This window comes from Coloeus monedula (genome assembly GCF_965178545.1).
Source record: "Coloeus monedula genome assembly, chromosome: 3".
NCBI classification, from domain to species: Eukaryota; Metazoa; Chordata; class Aves; order Passeriformes; family Corvidae; genus Coloeus; species Coloeus monedula.
The window spans coordinates 92,473,464-92,495,607 of record NC_138783.1 but is presented as its reverse complement, the minus strand read 5'-3'; the positions used below and the strand labels follow the sequence as shown (position 1 = coordinate 92,495,607).

Here is a 22,144-nt window from a genome sequence, read left to right as displayed (position 1 = left end):
TGCAATCCACAATCTGAGTGGAGTGATGTACCTCCAACCAGACACCGTCAGGTTCTCCTCTTCCAGGGACCTACTGCACTGCTTCCCAGCAGCTCATCTCTCCCACCCAGAGCCTGGCACATCTGGCTTCACCCCTCATCCTGCCACAGCCATATTACAGCTTAGCAGCTGTGTGGGACCTAGTCAGGCCATTTCTGAGTGCCTCCTCAGCCACCTCCTCTTTTCTTGTGAAGTCCAAATGTGATCCACCAACCTGTGGTGAGGTAAACCTGCGTTCTTGGCCACAAGGCTCTCAGACAAAACCTTCATGGCATGTCCAGCCCTGAAAAAAAACAAAGCAAAGCAAAACAAAGTAAAACAAAGCAAAGCAAAACAAAACAAAACTCACAAAGCCCAGTGAGAACCTCCTCCTCCATAAGTTCCAAAATCCAGGGACTGATGAGTAAGCACAAACTTCCAGCAAGTTCTGCCTCTTCCTAGCCTAGAGGGATCCTAAATAGCTTTAGCACTTCTGCCCAGCTCTGCTCTGAAACCTGTTTAAATATACCCACAGGGGAACTAGAACAGTGACTGGGATTAGCTCAAGTCATCCAACACAGGTATAGTCCTGGTGCAGGTATCAGAATCTTCAAGGTTGGAAAACACCTCTAAGACCATTGAGCCCAACCATTAACCCAGCACTGCCAAGTCCACCACTAAACCATGTCCCCAAGTGCCATAGCCACACATTTTTTTAACACTTCAAGGGATGGTGACTTCCCTGGGCAGCCTGTTCCAATGCTTGACCACCCTTTCAGTGAATAAATTTTTCATGATACACAATCTAAACTTCCCTGGATGCGACTTGAGACCATTTCCTCTTCTATCACTTATCACCTGGGAGAAGAGACAGACCTCCAAAGGCTACAGTGATAAGGTCCCACCTGAGCCTCCTTTTCCAGGACAAACACCCTCAGTTCCTTCAGCTGCTCCTCACCAGACTTGTGCTCCAGATCCTTTACCAGCTTCATTGCCCTTCTTTGGACACACTTCAGCACCTCGATGTGCTTTTTGTAGTGAGGGGTGAATATGTAATTTACATTTCTCTACAGTCTGAAAAAGACACAGAGAAGCACCCATCTCCTCTCAGCTGTGCAACTGCAAAACCATTATGAGGACCCCAGTGAGAGCAGGTTAAGGCCCCAGTGAGAGGGTGGCTGAGTTACAGAAAGTACATGTCTCTCCCAGGGACATGTCCTGGGCAGTCCCGGTCTGTCTGCCAGCTCAGGCTCCTCTGAGCTAACCGGTTCCTGCACGTGCACTGCTCAGGGGGAGGGCTTCACTCAGAAAGGCAGGACCTGCCCACCTGCCCAAGTGTCTTCTCTCCTGCCATGTAATTCATGTGTTTCACCTGTGGTAGCTGCTCTGTGTATACGTATCCCTCAATTTCCAGCTCCTAGGTTCAGGCCAGTACACCTACACGTCTTCCTTCAGGGTGGTGTGTTACTAGGTTTTGTCCTACCGACTAATTCTTCCCTCTAATTCTTGTCACCATCCCTAGACACTCGGCACAGCACAGCAGAGCTCTGCTGGGGAAGCGTGAGCAGGTCTCTCTGTGCTGCCATGGGGCAGACATCCCAGCTTTCTGTCAAGCTGTCTTCTCCCATGCCTACAAGTAAGAGCTTGAGCCTCATCACAAGGATGGTTTAAGGCTCATCCTGTTCCCCTTCCACTGCTCAGCAAAGGATGGCTCCAATTCTGCTTCCTGAAGCCACAGCAACCCATGCCATTCCATCACGCTGTGATTGCTTCCAAGCCTGGAGGCCCTAGGCACTCTGATTGCCTCTAGACCTGGAGACCCCATTCCATTTTCCAGTCTGCCAGGCAACTGGCCATGGAGCAGCCAGCAGCCAGGACCCCACCACAGGGCAACTGCAGCCTGTGCTTGGCTCTGCTGCCTTCCAATTTTGTCACATTTCCCATTCCTGTTTCCACCCTCCGTGCCCTCTCTCCAGCGCAGGCTCCTGGTCTGGACAACAGCACTCCATGCCTAGACATTTGCCCTGGTTTCTTCTTCTGCCCAGCTTCAACCCTCCTCCCCAGCTGCCCTCCAGTCTTCATTTCTTTTCTAACCAGAGAGCAGGGAGCCCTCTCCCACCCAAACCCTGGTATATAGGTGTGGCAGCACCTTGTGGGGTTTAACTCTTAAGCAGAGCTCAGAATAATTAAGGGCCAGATGGATTCCTCCCACAGTTTGGCGGCCCCGGGAGGGCTGGGATGTGCATACATTACCCCTGCAATCCTGCCCACAGCGTTCTGACACCACACAGCTCCTGTTTTCATGCTGTTCCAGGCAGCCTTTGACGGATACAGGTTTGCAATGTGCAGACAGGACCTTTGCCATGTCGAAATGCCTCGGAGCAGCAACCACCCATGTTGGCAGGCTATTAGGTTTCTATAGACTCTCGACAAGTCTCCAGATGAACATCAAACCATCTCAAATCTCCTCAGGGGCTGAGAATTAAAAAAATATTTTAAAAAAATCCCACACCAAACTGATTTCGCATTTCAGGATTCCCTGCAGCTTTGTAGCTAATTTGGAATCTGTTGATCCTGGTGCCAATAAATAGTTTAATCTGTCTCTGTACTCAGACTTGGTTTCATCCTTAGGTTAGCAGTGGTTGTTTAAGCTAGCAAGTCAATAATCAACAGTACATATAGGGGAGATACTCATGCATATTTGTTCCATTAAACAGAATGTCTTATGGTAGCTAAACATTTCTCTGGAAATCTTGCTTTCTCAGAAGCAGGTGAGTGAAATATTAGCACTATTAATATATGTGCTAATGCACTGCCCCCCAGTGGAGTCAGAATCCAGTCCAGGAGATCAAGCTTTGCCACTTGTGGAACATGGGTAAATCAAAACATTAAATTAACCATTGGTGGGGCAGTATTAAATCTATTCAAATGTGTTTTATGGGGAGGATGATTCACATCCGATTTTAAATTTGCAGTACAAATAGTGCTATCCCAGAATATCTCCTTTCTCAGCAAGCACTGCAGTTAGAGGGAGCAGGTCTTCAGCTGTTTGTGGGTGATGCTTCACATTTCCAAGATTCTAAGAAGAGCCATAGGAAGTTCTCATTTTTAAAGAATATCCAAGTCTAAAATGTCTTAAGGCTGATGAGGTATTACACATAACTATTAAAGCAGCTGTAAGGAGCTGTATTTATTCACTACAACATCCCTCATCATCTGGTAGGAAAATGTGTCTCTTTCTGGTTGGTAACAGAAAAGATTATATTTATTTGATCATATTGGACGTTTCTGGAGACAACTTTAAATACTCTCACTGGCTCCTTGTTTTCCAAACATTGTTTCACAGAGGTCCCTTTCCTATAATCATTTAGTTTTCCCTACAGCAACACAGCAGATTGTAAAACCTGAGGTTAGGTTCACAATTAGATTCAGACTCATGGCATGTCCAAAGACTCTTATCAAAAAGCAGCTTTCCATGACTACAGATTTTTAAACATGCAACTAAACATCTAGATGGTAGAAATCAAGACCATAAGACTATGACATTCACTGTTGTGTCAGTTATTCTCTGGTGTCATCCTCTTCATTTTTTCCACAGTGCTCTGCCATATTTCCATCACATCACCTCTGTGTCAGGACAGGGTAGTGCTTCTCAAACCACATCTCCATGTTTTCTTGTGCCTGTGTTGCTGGAATGGGATGAGGCAGTGGATGTGCTTATGAGTGATAAAAATATCTTTTCTTCTCAGCAGCTTAGTTGGGTTGTAGCACCATAAAAGGCATCTGAATCAGCTAAATGACCGATTAATGGAGTGAGGAGAAGAAGAAATATAAAGCTGATGTGAAATACAGTATATTTGAAGAGAACATGTAGGCTAGGGTTAGCAGTACCCAAGCCAGAGGCAGTCAGCAGCCCTCCCCAGGTGACTAGGGAAGGGTGTCATGGACACCTTGTAGTGCACAGGGGAAGATCACCACCTGGCACAGGACCAGCAGCAGGAATACAGCTTCCTTTCTGCAGATATATTTTCTGAAAACCACATGGGCTTGCCTTCCAGGTCATTAGTTTGCCAGCCTCAACTCCCCACTTCGCCTGTGCTTTCTGGAGTGCCTGCTGTCAGGTCAGCAGGTGGCAAAGCTGGGCCTTCATATATTGTGGGGTGGCCTGCAGCATGTGCAAAGGTTTCCAGTTACCTCAGTTCCCAGGCCACAGGTATTGAGGCTGAGGCACCAGTGGGACCCATGCAGGGCAGACCCACACCTGCCCTAGGGCAGCCATCCTGGCAGTTTTGCTCAGCTACCTGCAGCGAGCAGCCCCTGGACACCACTGACTCCTTTTTTCAAGATGGGTGCTGATAGCCTATTCCCTCTCCTGAAAAGCCTGTTCCCTCTCCTGTAAAATCACAGAAGAAATAGAGACATTGAACAAATTAAATGTGCAATATATCCTTGGTAGGTAGTACTTAGCTCCTAAGTTTTCCTTGACAAGAAGTTTTAATTCCTAATAACGCAGGTACCACAGACTGCTTGGACTTTGATAAAACATTTGACACTCATATGCATAAGGAACCTGAGATAGGTCCTACAGGTCACATCAAAAGAGCAATCACTGAATTGAAGACCCCTGCCTGGTCTCTCAAAACCAGTCTTATTTAAGAGGGTATTGGTCTGCAAGTTGCAATAAAAAGTGGCTGAGCGTGCCATGCTGGAAAGCAACAGCTGTTCCCAAACAGGCAGGGTACAGTCACAAGGCTGCTGCTTTGTAGGAAGGAGGTCAAATGGTTATTTCCACAAGCTGACACCTTGTGTGGCAAGGTGGTGGTGACTCAAAGTTTTCCTGAGTCGTGCAATGGTGGTGTTGGGAGAATAGGAATGGAGAGATGTCTTTCATTAGACCAGCTGATAGACCTAGAAAAAATAAACATCTCAAGCCTAGTTCCTTCATCAGGTCCAGAAGGCACCAGTAAAATCCATGCTAACTGCAAGGCAGAAGCAAGAATTCTTGGATCAGTCTTGCTATGCTAATAAATCCCTCTACATGAGAGAAAAAGGTGGTTAACACCTGTGGAGCATGGGGGGGGTGTTACCTGAGAACAAAGTGACAGGCTGTAAGCTCCTGCAGAGAGGAGAAAAAAGGAGGAGGGAAGGAAAAAACAAAAAAAAGCCATTAGCACCTGTGTCGTGTTTTTAAATACATTATTATATTTCTGGTATTTTGTAATTAACCCGAGTTAATTGTGAGCTCTTGGTTTGCATATTTTAGCCCAGAGGATAACCAGTTTTTAAAGCTAGCTTGCTACCTTGAAAGGCTCAGCTTGACATAGCCTACTAATGGGTTTATCAGATAAGGTACCACTAGGCTTAATGCACTCCTTAATTAGGAATGTAAACACCTTCATTAAAAAAGAAATGAGGGCCTCAGAGAAATTATGAAGAGATTTTACGATTATTGACTCAAAAGAGAAAGTATTCCAACAGAGAAAGCCATTTCTCCCTTTTTCTCTAGGAACAGAGGCAGCATACTTTGTAATTGCAACCCGACATGGCACGTTGACCATAGAGATTCCACTGCACTAGGACGCTCCCTGAGATCTGGGACATCCTGGCTGAACAGAGATGTGAGGGGCAGTCAGCCTCTCTGAAGGCATGTGTGTATAAATAGATGTGTTTGTGTACACCCACGTGCCTGTAAACACGTGATTCCTGCAGACATGTCCGTGTGATGGGCTGCAACTTCAGCTCTCCTTAGCCAAGGTGGTGGTTGTTCCTCCTCTCGCCTCTCTGCATGTGGTGGTTGGCATAAATAGCAGCCTCAGCAGGTCATAGCTTGCAAGTACCCACAGATATGGGGGATTTGGTTGCTTAGGCGTGTTCCTCTGCCCAGCACTGGGACCGGGAGCTGTGTTTTGGCCTCTATGCCCCATCTCCTCACTGAAGCCCTGGGGGTAGCCATGCCCATGAGATGGGTGGGCGTGTGGGGCACATGGGGGCTGCTCCCCTGGACCATGCCTCAGCCCCCTGCTTGGGGCCGCGGGGCCCGCAAGCCCTGGCTGGTGCTCCAGGCCCTGTGCCGTGCCCTGCAGCCGCCTCTCCCCTTGGGCACCCCAGCACGGCGCCTGCTTGCTGTGTGGCCCCTGTTCCCAGCGGAGAGCTTCCCTCCCTCTGCTCTCTCTCCCTGTTCTTCCCAACAATGGAGGCCCAGGCAGCTTGGGATGTAGTTTTGAATTTAAATGCGGCCAGCCTTTAGTTTACGAAAATAATAAGTCCCCTTCAAACACAGTTATGTAAAAAGTAGAATAATAAAAAACTTAATGTTTGTTGGCAGCGTACGTATCCCTTTGTCTGTTAGACAGAGGCCTGTTGACAAACAAGAGGCTTTTCTGGGACTCTAACATCAAGTACCAAAGTATACATGGCCAGGACCTAATACTGCCTCCATTACCTTTGCCAAACAGTGAAACTGCTGCGCCATTGTTTAATGCACTTGTACAAAGAAGGACAATTCATGGCCAGGACCCTCCTGATGACATCCTGTCTCACGCAGGGACCTGCTCTGCGGTACCCTCAGAGGCACTGCCATGCTCTGCTGCATCTCCCTCTCACTGCATCCCAGCTGCTGTTCACTGTGCCTGTCAGCTGCAGTAATTCAGATGTTTTCATGTAAACCATGGAAAAACCAGAACTCTCTGTTGACCTCTCTAACAATATTTGGCTTTTAGTTAAGAAATGCAAATGTACTGTAGAGCTAAGAACAGACATTATTTGTTGAATGGTCACCATGGGACTTTTATTTTATTTACAATTTCAATAAATTCTGTCAGTGGTTACTGCAGGATTTCACCTCAGCTCTTTCCTGTAAAGTATTTCTAAATTTCAACCATTATTGTATTTAAATAATAATACAATAATAATACAATAACCAACCATTCTTGTATTTAAAGAATGACAGAGTCTACATTGTGCTAAAAATCATCTGCTTCCCAAATATTGTGGTCTTTGAAGGTAATCAGCAGCTCCCAGGAATAGATCCTGACAAATAGAAGCAAAGTGTGAGCTAAACCCTTATTGGTCTTAATGAAAAACAGCACTATTCTTACAATATTACCTGTCATCTAGAACAGTAAAGCACAGTAAAAAGGAAAAGATTTTAGAAAAGCACCATCATTGCTTTGGTAGTTTATATTTTCCTAATAAGCTTTCAATTTTCTGCTCCAAATGGAAAGCAGTACTTGTCTCAGGAGAGCTTCTGAATCTAAATTGTTTCCATATCAGCAGTTTTACCTTGCCCCTGGAAGCAAAATTCCAAAAACAAGTTTCCTGTCCCTTGGGTAGGATTAGATGGGGAAACTTCTTAGGAAACAGTGATGGAGAAAGCACTGAGCAGATGTGGCACTAAGACAACCAACCCATCAGACAGTGAGCAACTGTGTTGCTGCTCATTAATTCTCATCTTAGAAGTATTAGGCTGGGGAATCTAGCATGTTCACTTGCAATTTTTCATGGTGATGTAAGATCCATCTTCCCACTATTTCCATGGAAAACACAGATGCCCTCTGGCAGCTGTGAGCTGGCAGCAGGGCGAGCTCACCTGGGTGGTGGAGCAGGAGATCTGCTGGGGAGGATGGGGTGCAGTCCTAATGTGCCCCCAGCACCACCAGCTTTGCCAGAGCTTCTTAAAAGATGAGTCCAAGCCCTCCAAAAACAAATACATGAGCAAGGAAACCAGAAGGAATAATATGACCACTGTAGCACTTTCTGGCAGACATTAGGAGGAGCTGAAAATAATCAGAAAGTCTTCATGGAAATCACCTTAGAAAAAACAAACAGAGGTGGAAAGCAAGCCTACACCACTGAGGAGAATCCTTCTTGGGACTGGCCAAAGAATTCGAGATTTTTCCCCCCATTATATATATATTTACATATATATATATATATATATATATATATATATATGTATGTGTGTGTGTGTGTGTGTGTGTCAGAAATATAAGGTTTCTGGGGTTTTTTTTCCTTAATTATGCATCAGGACACATCACAGATTTATTTGTTTATTTATTTATTTGTTGTAAAACACCAATAAGAAAGCAAAAGAGCCTATGTAACTTATCCTAAGATCAGGGCAGCCTTTTGACTGGGGGAGATGCAAATCCCTGCTCACATTTTTGCCCTAATATTTTCTTGTTTGTATAAAGCAGTAGTAGCCCCCATGGCAGGGGGTCATGAGTGCCTTTTCCCTACAGTATCACTTCCCCATCAAAACGTCATCTTTCCCAGCATGAAGGTCACTGAAGTGGATGTGTTGTGGTCTCAGCCTGCAATATCAATGAATTACCATTTTCCAGCCCAAAAAATCCATCCTATGCTCACTCCCCTCTCTCCTCCCCTAGTGGCTTGAGGCAGCAGGCAGAGAGGTTGCTTGTGAGCCACGTGCCCTAAGAGGACTTTGAAGCAGGAATGGAGATCACAGTGGTCCTCCTGCAGTTCCAGCCTGGCAGGGTTAGGTTTTGGAGAGATGCTGCTGGCAGGTAAAACCAATGTCAGCCTAGGGGAGAGGGTGAATCAGGGCCGTGCCAGTAGCAAGGGGGCTGGGGAACAGCTGGCTCGGTACCAGCCGTGTGTGAGCTATGGGAGACCCCAGCATCCTCTCAGACCTTGTTAATGCCCCCTTTCTGCAGAAATGTGTCAGTAATGCAGTGTGTTGAGAAAAGCCTTTCCTTCTTTCCTGCCTTTGCTTTGCTCCTGCATGGTAGCCACTTTTTGCCCTGAAGACCTTCTCATAAAGCTGATGGGTTGCCTACCTTGGAGCTGACATATCTTTATGTAAGGTGAAAAAACAGGTTGGAATACCAACTTCCAGATGTAGTTTCCGAATAAGCAAGTCTGTAGGAGATGGATGGGTCTTCATTAGGCTTAACTGTCCCCAGGTCCTCAACACACAGCGCCCCCATTAACAAATTAAAGAATCTTTTGTCTCGTCTTGTCAATGGTGTTCCCATTGGAAGAAGTCTTGTTTCTGTGCCCAATCAATCAATCAATTATTTTTCTGACAGAGTTGCCAGATCACAGGGCAGTTAATGTTTTATGTGTAGCTTGGGTTGTTCTCACTGCCTTTTGATGTTTCAGGTAAAAAGGAAGAATGGAGTTGTACCATTTTAGCACTTTTTACATCTCTCTGAAGAAATTTGTAAGGTATTTGCAAGGTCAAAGTGATAAAGAAGCAGTGGGAAACAGTGTAGTTGGTGTTGTCCTACAAATGTAATAATGTTCCGTACAATGTTTTTTTGCAACAATGCAAACTGGAATTAAGGCTACAAAATCATTTTCTTCCATCATCTCTGTGTTTCCATTTACTTTCAATTCTCTGAGTTTATTCTGTCCCCGAGCATGCAGTGCCATCATTGTAATTCAGTGATGGGCTTCCCTCCTGAAAGCAAAACTCAGACTGCATCTTTTTTCAGAAGTCTGGAGCCAGACTGAACTCTGATGCTGAACTCTGAAGCCTGTGAGGCCCTGCAGTGAGGATTATATGCTTATCTCAATTAAGAAGGATTTAGCACCATCAGGAGCATACAGAGATTATCTACTGAGCTCATGCAAAAAACTGTGATAATCTGTGGAAAAGGTGGTTTGTGAGGTTCCTCCCATAAACCCTGGGAACTCAGGGCAAGTATTGGGGTTTGCTGGTGGCCCCTGTGAAGTACATGCAACTTGCCCACCTTTATTTAAATGAAAGCCTTTGTCTTGCATTCTGCTGTTGTTAGTTGGGGTCTTGGATGTGGATTGATGATTGATATCAACTTGCCAGCTACTTAGGAATTACATTCCTAGCCACAGACCTGATAACCAAACTGCTGCTTAGGAAACGCCAGGAAAGAAACGCATACAGACCTATAGGAATTGGCACAGTTGTTTGAGACATTGGTTGTGCCTTTCCCTCTCACAAGGTTGTTTTCTGTCCTTGAAGTATATCTACATCAGTGATGAAACTAAAGAAATACAGATACCAAAAAGCCCCCATCTCTCTACGTGAGAAACATTTCTGTGCTGCAATCCAAGTGTTTGTTTTCCTCCTTTTTCCAACTGTATTTTAAAAAAACCAAAAAAAGTCTATGATAGGAAATTATTTTTCCACTGTATTACTTACTGAACCCAGAGAATTAAAAGAACATGTGAGGTCATCCATTGAAAGCTGTGAGCTTTAGCTTCATCCAGCAGCTGTGGTAACCTCATTGTTTGCACATTTCATATATTTACTCTGATTATACTCATTGATGCTGTAAATATCATGGCAGTGCTACCTAATAATCTAAGTAAATTATCTAATTCAAAATCTAACTATAATGCATGATGCTTTTTCTTGTTTGGACAGCATGAATGAAGCATTTTCTACCTGGTGATTTATTTATTTAATTACTTATTTACTTATCTGCCAGTTCTTGATAAGAAACCACAAGGACTGTACGGAGGGATTTTTGGTCTGAGAGGAGAAATATTTTAGTAATAGGATCCCAGTCATCTCTTTTCCTGTTCCCTACCTTTCTGCTTTGCAGTCTACAGGAAAGTAGCTGAGACAAGGAGTCTTTAATATTTCTTGCTGTGGTTGCCACTGGGAAAATAGTCTTCCTTTTCCTGTCATCTTATGTGTATATTCTTACCAGCTATTAACGAATATGCCCAAAAGACAAAAATAGCTGTAATTAGCAACCCCTGCTAGTCATGACGAGACTTGCTGTGTGTTGCACACCTGATCCACAAAGACACCGGTCTATGTTTTACACCTCCTCTCTGGAGACACCCACACGTCCCAAACAAAAACACAAATCAGGATCTCTGGAGGGCTTGGCAGACAAGCTGCCGGAGATCCCAAATTCTTTAGGAGCGATACCATAGTCCCAGCAAAAAACACACCTTCAGCTCCTTCCCACTCACTGCTTCATGCCATCCCACAGGAGAAAGTCATTTGCTTCAACCAAAGTGGAATAATTCATTAAGAACTAATTTCTTTTAATGGTTAAGGGCCATAATGTCTGGTCACCCTTTTTCTTGCTTCTTGGTGGAAGCTGGCTGGTTTTCTGTGTCTTCATAGGTGTCAGCTAGAGACAAAAGCGATCTGGCACTAGGTCCCTTGTTGTGTGGATGGGATTAATGAGCGACAGATAGCATGGTGCAGATATAATTTACCATGCCTGAAAACTGACAGCAAGGCCAAGAGCATCCTGGCATACCTTGGTATCTCCCCAGCTGAGTAACTACCTGTGACCCTACTGCCAGAAACCTCCTTCATCTCCCTCCCCCCACTCCCATGTTCACTCCTGTGTTACAAAATTAAAGTGTTTTGAGTTTTAAGTCCAAAGGAGGAAAAAACCCCAACCAACCAACCAACCAACCAACCAACCAAATAAAACCAACAGAAATAACACAGCCAATTTATGGCAGTGTACTTGAACAGGAGGATGAATACCAAAATTTAACTTTTTTGATACTGCCATTTGTGGGAAAAGTCTCCCCTGGAGTTCTAATCTAGCCATAGTTAACACTTCGAAATGTTTTTTTCCAGTTAAAAAAGTATTTCCCATATGCTTGACATATTGCTGCATAAAATGATGGAATGCAGGGGGAAAAAAGTATGTTTACATACAAAACATACCCCACATGCATATTTATATTAAGAGAGAGAAAAATATTTTATTTGTGTATGTATAACTTGACACTTTCAACATTTTATGTAAATAAATGCCAAATGAAGAAGATTGTATTGTACATTAATGGGCTACACTTCTTCATTTCCATTTTTCAAATCTGGCTATGATTGCATACAAGCATCTCAAACAGTGAACATCTGGGTGGCTTGAAAGCAACTGAAGAGTGTTTTTGCTGTAACATAGACTCTTACTGTAAAGTTACAGATTCAAGATTTACTGGGGAAATTTTTGTTTCTGAGCAGCCTCAGACTAGATTTATAATAAATGTGATCGTTTAGCAGTATCAGTGGGGACACAGCCTTAATGATATTAATATCTGAGGTCTAACAAACTCTTTTATAATTAGGGTACAGTTTAACATACATATGCATTAAGACAATATCCTTGGAACTTTTCCAGGCAACTGCACTGCCATAGACAAAGCCTTCATCCAGCTTCATGTTTGACACTTTATACAATGCAATTACTATTTTCCATCTCTTACCTCCAGATTTAGGACAATTTATCTCTGATTCTCTTTTGTTTCTAGGTTTCAAAGTGCAATTTCCTGCACAAACGAGTATACTCATAATTCAGGTTGTCCACCCACCCACCCAGTTACCTGTCTCAGCTAGCCCAGTTGCTGGAAGGGACATATAAAGCAAGTTCATAGCTTGATGCTGGAGTGATATAATCTTTGCTTAATCTACTTAGTGTTTAGAAATGTAAATGTTAGCAGCTATCTCAAATACTAGGGCACTGCTCTAATGTAAGTTGTATGCTCGAATGTGGCACAAAGCAGTCATTGTACTCTTCTGGGAGGCTAAAAGTCTCCCAGCATCTGAGACATGGAAAATTGAAAGAGTAGTCTACATCTACTAGGACCAAAATGTTGCAACTGTATCTCAAACACTTGCAATTTGAAGCTCTAAAATCCCTAGGCATATTATGTACTGTAAAAATAGAATTAAATAGGTTGTATCATGCTAAAAAAACCAGTTTGTGCCTCCTTTTCCTGTCTCTTTTTTCACCGTAGAAAGAAATACAGTACATGAGTATGGAACATTAGCTCTTATTCAAAATTAATCATTTTAAGAAACTAAATAAATTATCATGTGTGTTTGTAACGTTGATTTCAGCCTTTCTTTTTTTCCAACTGTTTTAATAGCTTTTCAGATACAAGGTTCGACTCCTTCCTTGGGTTTAACTTCTTAAATCTGCAGTTTGCTTAGCAAGAACAAAAAGCAGCTGATGCTTCCTAAAGAAGGGAAAGCAGCTCTGGGCTTTCTCAGTGGATCCACAGGAGCTGGCAAGGGAAGTGCAGCCCTGGTGTTCTGATTGCCCATGTTGTTTGCCATTGGTTCACTCCCTGGCTCTGCTTTGGCTGCTCCATACGGATCTTTCCCAGACAAACCTGATGTAGCTCTAAGTAGTGTGGACACAAGCCAGGCTACTGATCCCCAGCCCTCCTTCATTTAGTGGTCAAGACGCAGCCCTTCATTCCTCTGTGGGAGGATTTCTCAGCAAGCCAAGGAGTGCCAGAATTCAGACTTGGTTCTTCATCTTTCACAGATTTTTGTAAATATGGCAAAACTGGATTCCTCTCTGCCATTTTCTTCTCAAAGAGAGGAAAGAGGTGCCGTCAGGGTGTGTGGTGTCTGTGTGTGTGCACGACTGCACGTGCACATCTCCCCCTCTCTTTGTTTAGACCTCTGGGCATCACTCCCATGTAACCTTTGTTCTTCTTGTGAGCCCTTCTGTTCTTATTTTGGCAACACACATAAATATTTACTCATGTTCATAAACAACCACCAATTCTATCTTTTCAGGTAAAATATCCAGAGAGCATGGCTCACCTGGGTGAACGTAAATGGACTCACGTGTTCCCTTTCCTGGTGGTAGGTATTTATGTGTGTACATGTCTCTCTAGCTAAGATGACAGGGTTCTGCTTGGGTTATTCGCAACCACCTGTGAATTATGGCAGAACCACACATGACCTAGGGACTGAACCTCAATGCAGTGAGCAGTTTCCATTCCATAAAACACCTGAGAATGTGCTGCTGAAACCGTGGCTGCCAGGAAGGAGGGGGAAGAGGAAGGACCCAGGACAAGGCAGAGACAGAAGGTGCTGGAAGAGCAGATTAGCCTGGGTGTCACATGAAGCACAGCCCTATCCTGGCTGTGGCCTGGGGCAGTGCATTATCTTGGGGTGTTATAGTTGTCCCTTGCAGTCACATTTATGAAGGTCCATTAGAGATGGGAGTGGTGAGGGTGTGAACACGGGCATTTGCTTGTGTGGGAGAGCATGTGAGTTAATAGGTCAGGAACCACAGCCTTCAGTGTTTTAAGGAGTGGCTGTGCCAACAAGCATGAATGTCAGTCTCTGAGAAACTCTTGGAAGTACCAGGTTGCTGAAACCGGCATCTGCTTCCATTCAAACAGTGTCACCACCTCTGCTTCTGAGCTTCAGGGCTGTTTCACGCTGCGGTGCTGGCCCTGCTGCCTGTTAAGCCTCAGCAGATGGGCAAGGGGAGGGGGTGAGGCATGGAGGACAATGGCAGTGGAAGTGACAGTGCTCTGGAATGCTCTCTGGTGACAGGTCTCCCTGGTGTACTCTGCCAGTGCCGAATACTCCAACTGCGGTGAGAATGAGTACTACAACCAGACCACCGGCATGTGCCATGACTGCCCCAAGTGCGAGCCGGGTGAAGAGCCTTACATGGTAATTTCAGCTTCTTCTGCTGCTGGGGGGCACATATCGAGCACCAAATGCGAAAAACAAATGCTTTGTTACATGGCAGTAATGTGTGGGTGGGAAAGGAAATGGGGAAGGGAATGGATGCTTGGCAGAAGCGCTCACACCTCCAAGTGGGAGCTAGGTATCGTGCATGCATGCCAGCAAACCACATCCCAGGAGCAGCCTGTTAGAAGGGATACTTTAAAAGTTGAAAGGTGAAAGTTCCATACACAGTCTCTGCCAGCCTGTTCTCATCTCAATAGTTATTTAGAATCTGATGCTGATGTTCCAACACGGAGTGATAAATTGGTCAGTCTGGCCCCCCACACTGAAAAGTTAATTTTGCTCTCCTGCTAAGATATTTTGGCACTAGAGGAACTTGTATGTTTCTGCAGTATTTTAAATTATGGTTCCCAAGTAACCATTTGATTTACAGCAGATAATTGTTGCTTATTAAAAAAAATAAATTACTGAAATCCTGTTTGGTTTTTAATGGGATAAACATCCTATTGCAAGCATTTCACACAGTTGGTAGTCCCGAACAAGTATGTTTGAATAATAACCAGTTGTGTTTAGTTTTATTTAATCTAAACGTAATGTTCGGCTGGGACATATGAGTTCAGAGGTTACAAAATCTCATCCAAACATTGCCTTTTGGCTGTTCCCTCTGGGGTCTCCTAGCCTGAAAGCTGCTGATAGCCCTGCTGCAGCTGTTTCTCCTGTAGGAGTCTTCTCTACTCTTCCATTTTCAGTTCACTTTCCATCTAAGCAGCAGCTGAAATTCACTTCCACAATTTGCTGGACTGTGATAAAAGTAGTATGGGGGGCCACTTACAAGCAGTATGGTGCTCCAGTTCCCCTTCTCCCTCTCCAGCACACAGCGTGCTGCATCCTTATATCCCTGCATGGTCTTTTTAGGATAGACGCTAACAGGCCAAATGACAGACTTCTCTCCCCTTGTGCTGCAAAGCCAACGGAGCAGGTTGTGAACATTCTCTTTTGCTAGAAGTTGGTGTGCAGCACAAGTCTGCTTTTGAGTGACTGTGTGTTGTTGCAGACATGTGGATATGGCACCAAAGATGAGGACTATGGCTGCATCCCCTGCCCTTCAGAGAAGTTCTCCAAAGGAGGTTACCAGATATGCAGACGGCACAAGGACTGCGAGGGGTTTTTTCGAGCCACAGTCATGACGCCTGGTGATCAGGAGAACGACGCAGAGTGTGGTCCTTGTCTCCCAGGGTAAGGACTTATCTGTGGACATTTGCTCTACCCAAGGCACTGGGAAGTACTTTTCTAATGTCAAAATCTCTGACAGCCTCTGCATGTCAAAGCTGACTGTTGGTACAATACTGGTAAATTATGCTTTTTCATCTCTGCTAAAACAATACATTTAAATGTTTCAAAAGCATTGGTGAGTTTAATAAATCATAGAATCGTAAAATAGTTAGGCCTGGAAGGGACCTTAAAGAAGATGTTTTTAATCTTACTGAAATCTAACTGAAGTAATAGCTGTTTGGAACAACTAGAAAACTTTTTCTCTTACTAGAGATGGAAAGGGAGCAAGCACAGGTCTGCAGAGCCATTTTAAATGATTGAAGAAATCCAGCTTGGCTTCCAGCTGTAGCTTCAGAGTGCCACCTTCCAAGTCCTGCATCCTACAAATGAGCTGCATGAAAGCACCTTGAACACCCTGTAGGGTCTATGCTGGCACTACAGCATGTTTAGGGGTATAAAATATCTCCTCTCTGGATGTGAACAGCTGGCACATTTGTCAGTAGTTGACAGCATTAGCTAACATAGCTGTTCAGTGAGATTTACCAAGGCATTTTAGTCTCTCGGGTCCTTTCTACACAACAGAAAGGAGTCTAAGGAGCTGTTAATGTGTTGTGTGTAGTGTTGTTCAGAGTCAAAACAAGTTTCAGGCTGGCTGAAGGGCTTGAAGTAGATGCTATTTATTAAGTCCATCTTTGTAATGGTCTCTTACACTCGGTATAATTCTGATAATAATGGTGAGGAAAGAAATCGCTACACTGGATATGTTTATCCTTTACAATATTACACCTGAAAGTTTGCAAACCCAGACATATATTTGCACTCTCAACAGTTTTTCGTAGGATGAGTAAATTCGCTAAAGTACAACCTCACCTTACAAACCTTTTCAGTTTCTGCCACTGTTTCTCTTTGGTTTAGAGAGTAATTCCTGCTGACATTTGGTTTTTATGCAGTTTGCAGATGCTGTATAACCCACACTCCCTATAGAACAGGAAGCCCTGTTAAAGAGGCCCTGCAAGCTTCCAGGTTTATTTTGTCAGTGAGCCTGTGTGAAATTTTCACAGTTTACAAATAAAATGAAGGACTTGTCTTGCTGCCAGCCAAACAGACTGATGATAGGATATGTTTTGAAAAAAGCTCCCTCTTGACTTCTCCCCATACATCATAAAGAGCAAGAAAGTTAAATAGTGGCCACAGTTGCTGTTTTGCAATTTTTGTCGGGACTAATGAGGTCACCCAGGTGGGAGCAGGGTGCTGGCAGAAAATAATCAGCTTGCACAGCTGGTGCTTGGGGAGAAATCTCAAAACATCATGTTTGCACAGGTGTAGCCTGTAGCAGAAACTGGTCTGCCGGAATCTGGCTGTGTGCCGCTCCTCCTGCAACGCTCAGGTCCTGGGATTGTTTGGCAAAGCCAGCAGTTAAGGAGAAACACCCTCTCAGTTCAAGCTTGAATAGATGGAACTCCCAAGATAAACTAAATATGAGCTAAAACATGCTCTGAAGCTGCCCTGACTCCTCATGCTACTTAGAGTCCTCAGAGTTTGCTCCTGTGTTCTGGTGGGGGAAATGCAGAGCCTGTGTGTCAGAGCAGAGAGCTGGTGAGTAGCTGATTGTCCTTATTGCCCCCAGTGCCACAGGGACAGCCAGGAACCAGGGTGAGTGGCAGCTGGGAGGGTGCTCCCTTGCCTGAGCAGTAAACCTCGGAGAGCCCCTGAGCTGATGTGAGGGATAAAAACAAGGCTTCAGTTTTCAGAGGACTGCTTCCATAACACACTGCAGACCCTCCCAAGATAACAGGCCACAGATGCTGCCTGCACTTAAGGACATCTCATCCCTCTGCTGTTTTTCACCAGCTCAATAAAGAAGCCTGAGGAAAAGATGAGCATATGGCACATTCTGTACAAAAGTTTTCAGACAAAACTGATCTGGATGCCTTTTCCAGTGGTTACAAGTGCCATCCTCTGTACTTTGCCTTAAAATAAGTGCTGGATAATTATACATTTTTCCTTCAATTTCCTTTTTTTCACTATTACTGATGACCAATTTTAGGGAAGAAGGAGACCTTTGGTACAAGAGGAGAGGTCATCCACTATATAAAATAAAAACAACACTGTCATCCCATATAAAATAAAAATAACACTGTCAGGCTCACAAGAAAGATGCAAGACAGGGAAGATTTTAAAGGCTTGGTTCCAAAGCTGTGATCCTCAAAACCAAAGTCCAGTTGCCAGTGAACTCTAGAGGTACCTAGACTGAACCTCCTGGGATGCTGCAGGCTTCATCCTCTGCTCCAGCCCAGAAGTTCTTCCATTATGCCAAATAGGACAGGTTAAGAATGTGGAAATTAGGTGTGACTCAGGCTGTTTCTCTCAACGGGGTGATCCATTAGGTGTTGCTGGAGTGTGACTGAGATCACAGCCAACTATAAGCAGCAATGGCAGGTCAGAGCAAGGGTCCCTCTAGCCTGGTTGTCTGTCTTTATTCAGTAGTGGCCGTAAGGAGTAAGAACAGGTCGTGTATAAATAATACATATCCCTTATGCTGTCCCAGCACCTATTTTCAGCTTGGGGTAAGTCCCCAGTTCCCTCACAAGATAGAATTGCAATGGGATCATTTTCTTTTTAAATGCAGTTAGAAATGCCTCTGCTACTGACACTTCCCCACTTCGTGTGTTTGTCCATGGCTACAGCAAACGCAGGGTCAGTTCTCTGCTTTCTGTATGAAAAGGTTCAGCCAGTGAATTCCTAATGAAATTAATCCCACCCTTGCTAGTCTGGATAAGGCAGCAGATGCCTCCACCGAGGATATTCCTCCTTGCTGTGTCTCTGCAGACTGTCCCCTGCTGAGAACAGCTCCTGCCCCGGTCCCAGGTTCCCTGTTACGGTGGGAGGGCAGACCTAAACCCGGCTCCAGGTCCCTGAGCCTGGAATGACACCACCAAGATTAGCACAAGATAAACCACTATGGTGTTAAGCAGGAAAACAAGTCAATTTTTCACCCTAGCCTCTATTCTTGGATTTTGCCTGTAGCCTCTCCAAACCTGAGCCTGGCAGGTGGAAGGAAAGAAAGAATAAATCTCATAGTGGAAGAGTAACACTGTGAAAATTTGTTTTTTCACTAGTGAGTCATTTCTCTGTAGTTGGTGATATAAAACTATCACGTTTCCAACATTACCTTTAATATCTGGTGCATTGGAAAGTAACCAGAAACAAAAATCTGTTGCCAGTACTTCATGGGGATGAATAATTAATGCTTGCAACTGCAGAGCTTCCTACTCACGTGAGCGAATGGTTGCCTTTTGTGAGCATCCTCTTCAGTTTTTTTTACATGTCCTCCACCATTCTGCGTTGTGGTGAAAACCAATAATTATTCCACCAGCTTGATTTAATTAAGTGTCAGAAGGATTGTTTGTCTTTCCTAAACCAACACATCTATTAGGCTGTGGATCCTAACTGTCCTGCATTTTTCTTCATAGATTTATATGTATCTTTGGCCTTCCACTCTTTCGTTTTGTGGTTTGGCAGTCTTTTCCTGTGTATTTATTAACTGCTTTACAACCTAAAATTAGGTAGGCCCCCATATGAGAGGAAAGATGAAGTTTTAGAGAATAGTAGAGTGGTAGATGGGGCACAAGAGATATTTGAAGGAAAGAGTGAGGGTGAATATTTTAAAACCAGTAAGAAAGAAATGAGGAACCCTGTGTAGCTCCCCTGCTCTCTGAGTTTCCTCCAGGCCTTGTCTCCTCCTTGCATCTCTGTGTACTCTATTTGCTGGACCTATATCCCTTATTTCCCATTCATTAATATGCCAACTGATTTTGATGGACTGTTTCAGCAGCGAATTCCTAACAATGCATGCATTTTCCAGAAAAGAGCCCATACTGCACATGCTCAGACAGGTACATAAGAGCAGAGAAAACAGATCCCCAGTTGCATAAAATGTTCGTAGTGTTGAGTTCCTGTCTACACAGAATGGGTTATGAATTTATTAATCTCTTCATTAAAATATGTAGTGATTTACAAGTGATTTGTAAAGACATATCTGTAACATCAACAGTATGATGTTACATCAACACGTGTATGATTCTGATATAATTACTCATTAGGGTGCATGTGGATCCAGCTCTTGAGCAGCCAATTACCTTATTTCAACACTATTAGCAGCCCAGAAGTTCAAATTATGAAAACCCTTCCTTCACACCGTAATTCCACTATCAAGGACTAATTTATAAACAATACAGCCAGGAAATTAAAAAAACAAACCAAATCTGTGAAACCTAATCTGCCTTGCCCTGTAAGGGTGGTGCTTTCCTGTATTTTTTATTATGATCTGGCTCAGATTTGGTTCTAAAATGATAGAGATTATTCTTATGGTGTTTGTAAATAAAATTAGCCAGCCATATCCAACTGGTGGTCTTGCTTGAAAGATTACTGCTTCAAAAAACAGCCTTCTCTTATTTTGAAAAATCTTATTTCAGGGCATGCTGTAAACTGCAGCTTGAACTCAGCAGGGAGACTAATGTTGTTTTAGGCAGTGTTACCACTTCTTGTCGTGTCTAGATGTTTGATTAATTACATTTTAGGAGGAAAGGAAGAAGAGAAACACAGTCTCTATTCAGGCAATTTGAAAAAGAAAAAAAAGAAAGACTAATCTTTGCCTCAAATTGCTTATAAAAGTTTTTTAAAATGATTTTATCTCCATATAATTGGTTGCTGCTGAACCATGTTCAGTCATATCATATTAATTTGCACTGTTTTGCCTCATCTTGCCTTTCATTGCAGTTACTACATGCTGGAAAACAGACCTCGGAACATCTATGGGATGGTTTGCTACTCGTGCTTGCTGGCGCCTCCCAACACCAAGGAATGTAAGTGTTCTGACATTTCTATGCATTTCATCTGGTTTTGACTTAAAATCATCTGGACGCTCAATGTGAATTCTTTCAGTGATGATAATTATGTTCAAGCAATAAACCCAGCTCCAGTTGAGCAATTTCTGCTTCCAACTAGCCTTGCCAACAAAGGGAGGGAATGCTTATCATTTGAGGAAAAATCTTTGATTTTAGGATCTACTATTGCTCATTTGTTCTCCAGTTTTCATCTGTTAAGATATCCCATGCAGGACTTATTAGGGTAACTTAACCAGTAGGTCCAGGAAATGCCATGTCTGTGTATTTTTTTATTTGACTTTCACTTCACCTGTGACGAAAACATGGGACAATTTGTAGATTTGCAATTTGTAGGAGTAAAAGGTGCATCACACCTTTTCATATGCTTTGGCTGCAAAGTGATTCGAGGGTTGACATTGATGTATGGTGGTCAGCGCTGATAAGACAATTAATTCTGTGTATTTCATTGACAAAAGAGTCTGTAGTTTGCTAATTGAAAAAATTATGTATCAATGTGTGTGTGATGCCCTAGAGGTACCTGTTCCTTTGCATACCATGTACATGCAATGGTTTATCCATCCTCATGCCATGGGGAGGAGGGACAGTTCGCACCAGCACTGTCCTGCAGACGCAACCCCACAGAAAACTGCTTTCTTCTTTAGGGGGCAAAGAAAGTGAGAAAAAGAAAAGGGGGGGAAAAAAGTGCTGTGTAAGCACTGCTCAGCAGTAATGAAAGAATTATCAACACCAGTTTGGTCACAAATCCAAACCTTAGCCCCATAGTAACTGCTATTAATAACATTAGCCGTACCCCAGCCACACCCAGGACAGAGAGTCATGGTGGAGATGAGGGGATAAGGTAGGAGGATGCAGATGCACCTGGCTGCCCCACTGGTGGGAATAGAGCCATGTATGCTGCTAACCCATAGCTGGAAATTAATCCCTTGCTCAGCTCTGATGGTCTGTCTCAAATACATGCTGAAATGGGTTTTTAGTAGTATCAGACATGATACTACTAAAGTAAGTATCAGACTTACTGATTTTGGAAGAAACCACCAGATCTTATGACTATAACTCAACTAAAAGAAAATAAATCTTTGTCTTTTGTAGGATATCTGGCAGATACAATAGGTAATTTGTTTCTGTAAGGAAAGTATGATCAGCACAAATGATTAACTACATGCAATTTTTAGCTTGATAAACACAAGAATAAACATATATTATCTTTGTGAGGAATTTAGGCAAGTGTATAAACCAACAAATTGACTGGGTACTAAGATAAAAGAAAACATTAGTCCTAGAAAGACTAAATATTTCCATTTTTATCAAATCCATGAAACCAACTATTTGATTACAAGTGTTCAAAAAGCTAGAAAATGTCTTAAAATCCAAGTCCCTCAAACCACTAAGCTCAGGTAATTTGGTTTAGGACATCTAAATATCTGCACCCCATTTGGAATGGCAGTGCCCCAATTCATAGGCATTAATTTGTACTCCAGATGGAAAATCAGCCTTGCTGCACGAGCCCCTTGAAAAGCTCCCTGTT

At 43.5% G+C, this 22,144-nt stretch overlaps 1 protein-coding gene across 2 annotated transcripts in view; it reads left to right on the top strand.

Annotated features, from left to right (window-relative positions):
- The window catches only part of EDAR (ectodysplasin A receptor), a gene marked incomplete at both ends in the record, with an annotated part of 60,822 nt that overhangs the window by 23,311 nt on the left and 15,367 nt on the right, over positions 1-22,144 (top strand). The window contains 4 exons of one of the 2 annotated variants that reach the window (XM_082277370.1): positions 13,529-13,597; positions 14,300-14,422; positions 15,495-15,676; positions 20,492-20,577. In XM_082277370.1, the coding sequence (XP_082133496.1) occupies positions 13,529-13,597; positions 14,300-14,422; positions 15,495-15,676; positions 20,492-20,577 (460 nt within the window). Of the gene's footprint in view, positions 1-13,528; positions 13,598-14,299; positions 14,423-15,494; positions 15,677-20,491; positions 20,578-22,144 lie in introns of those variants that run through there. The other variant, XM_082277371.1, reaches the window with a different exon arrangement.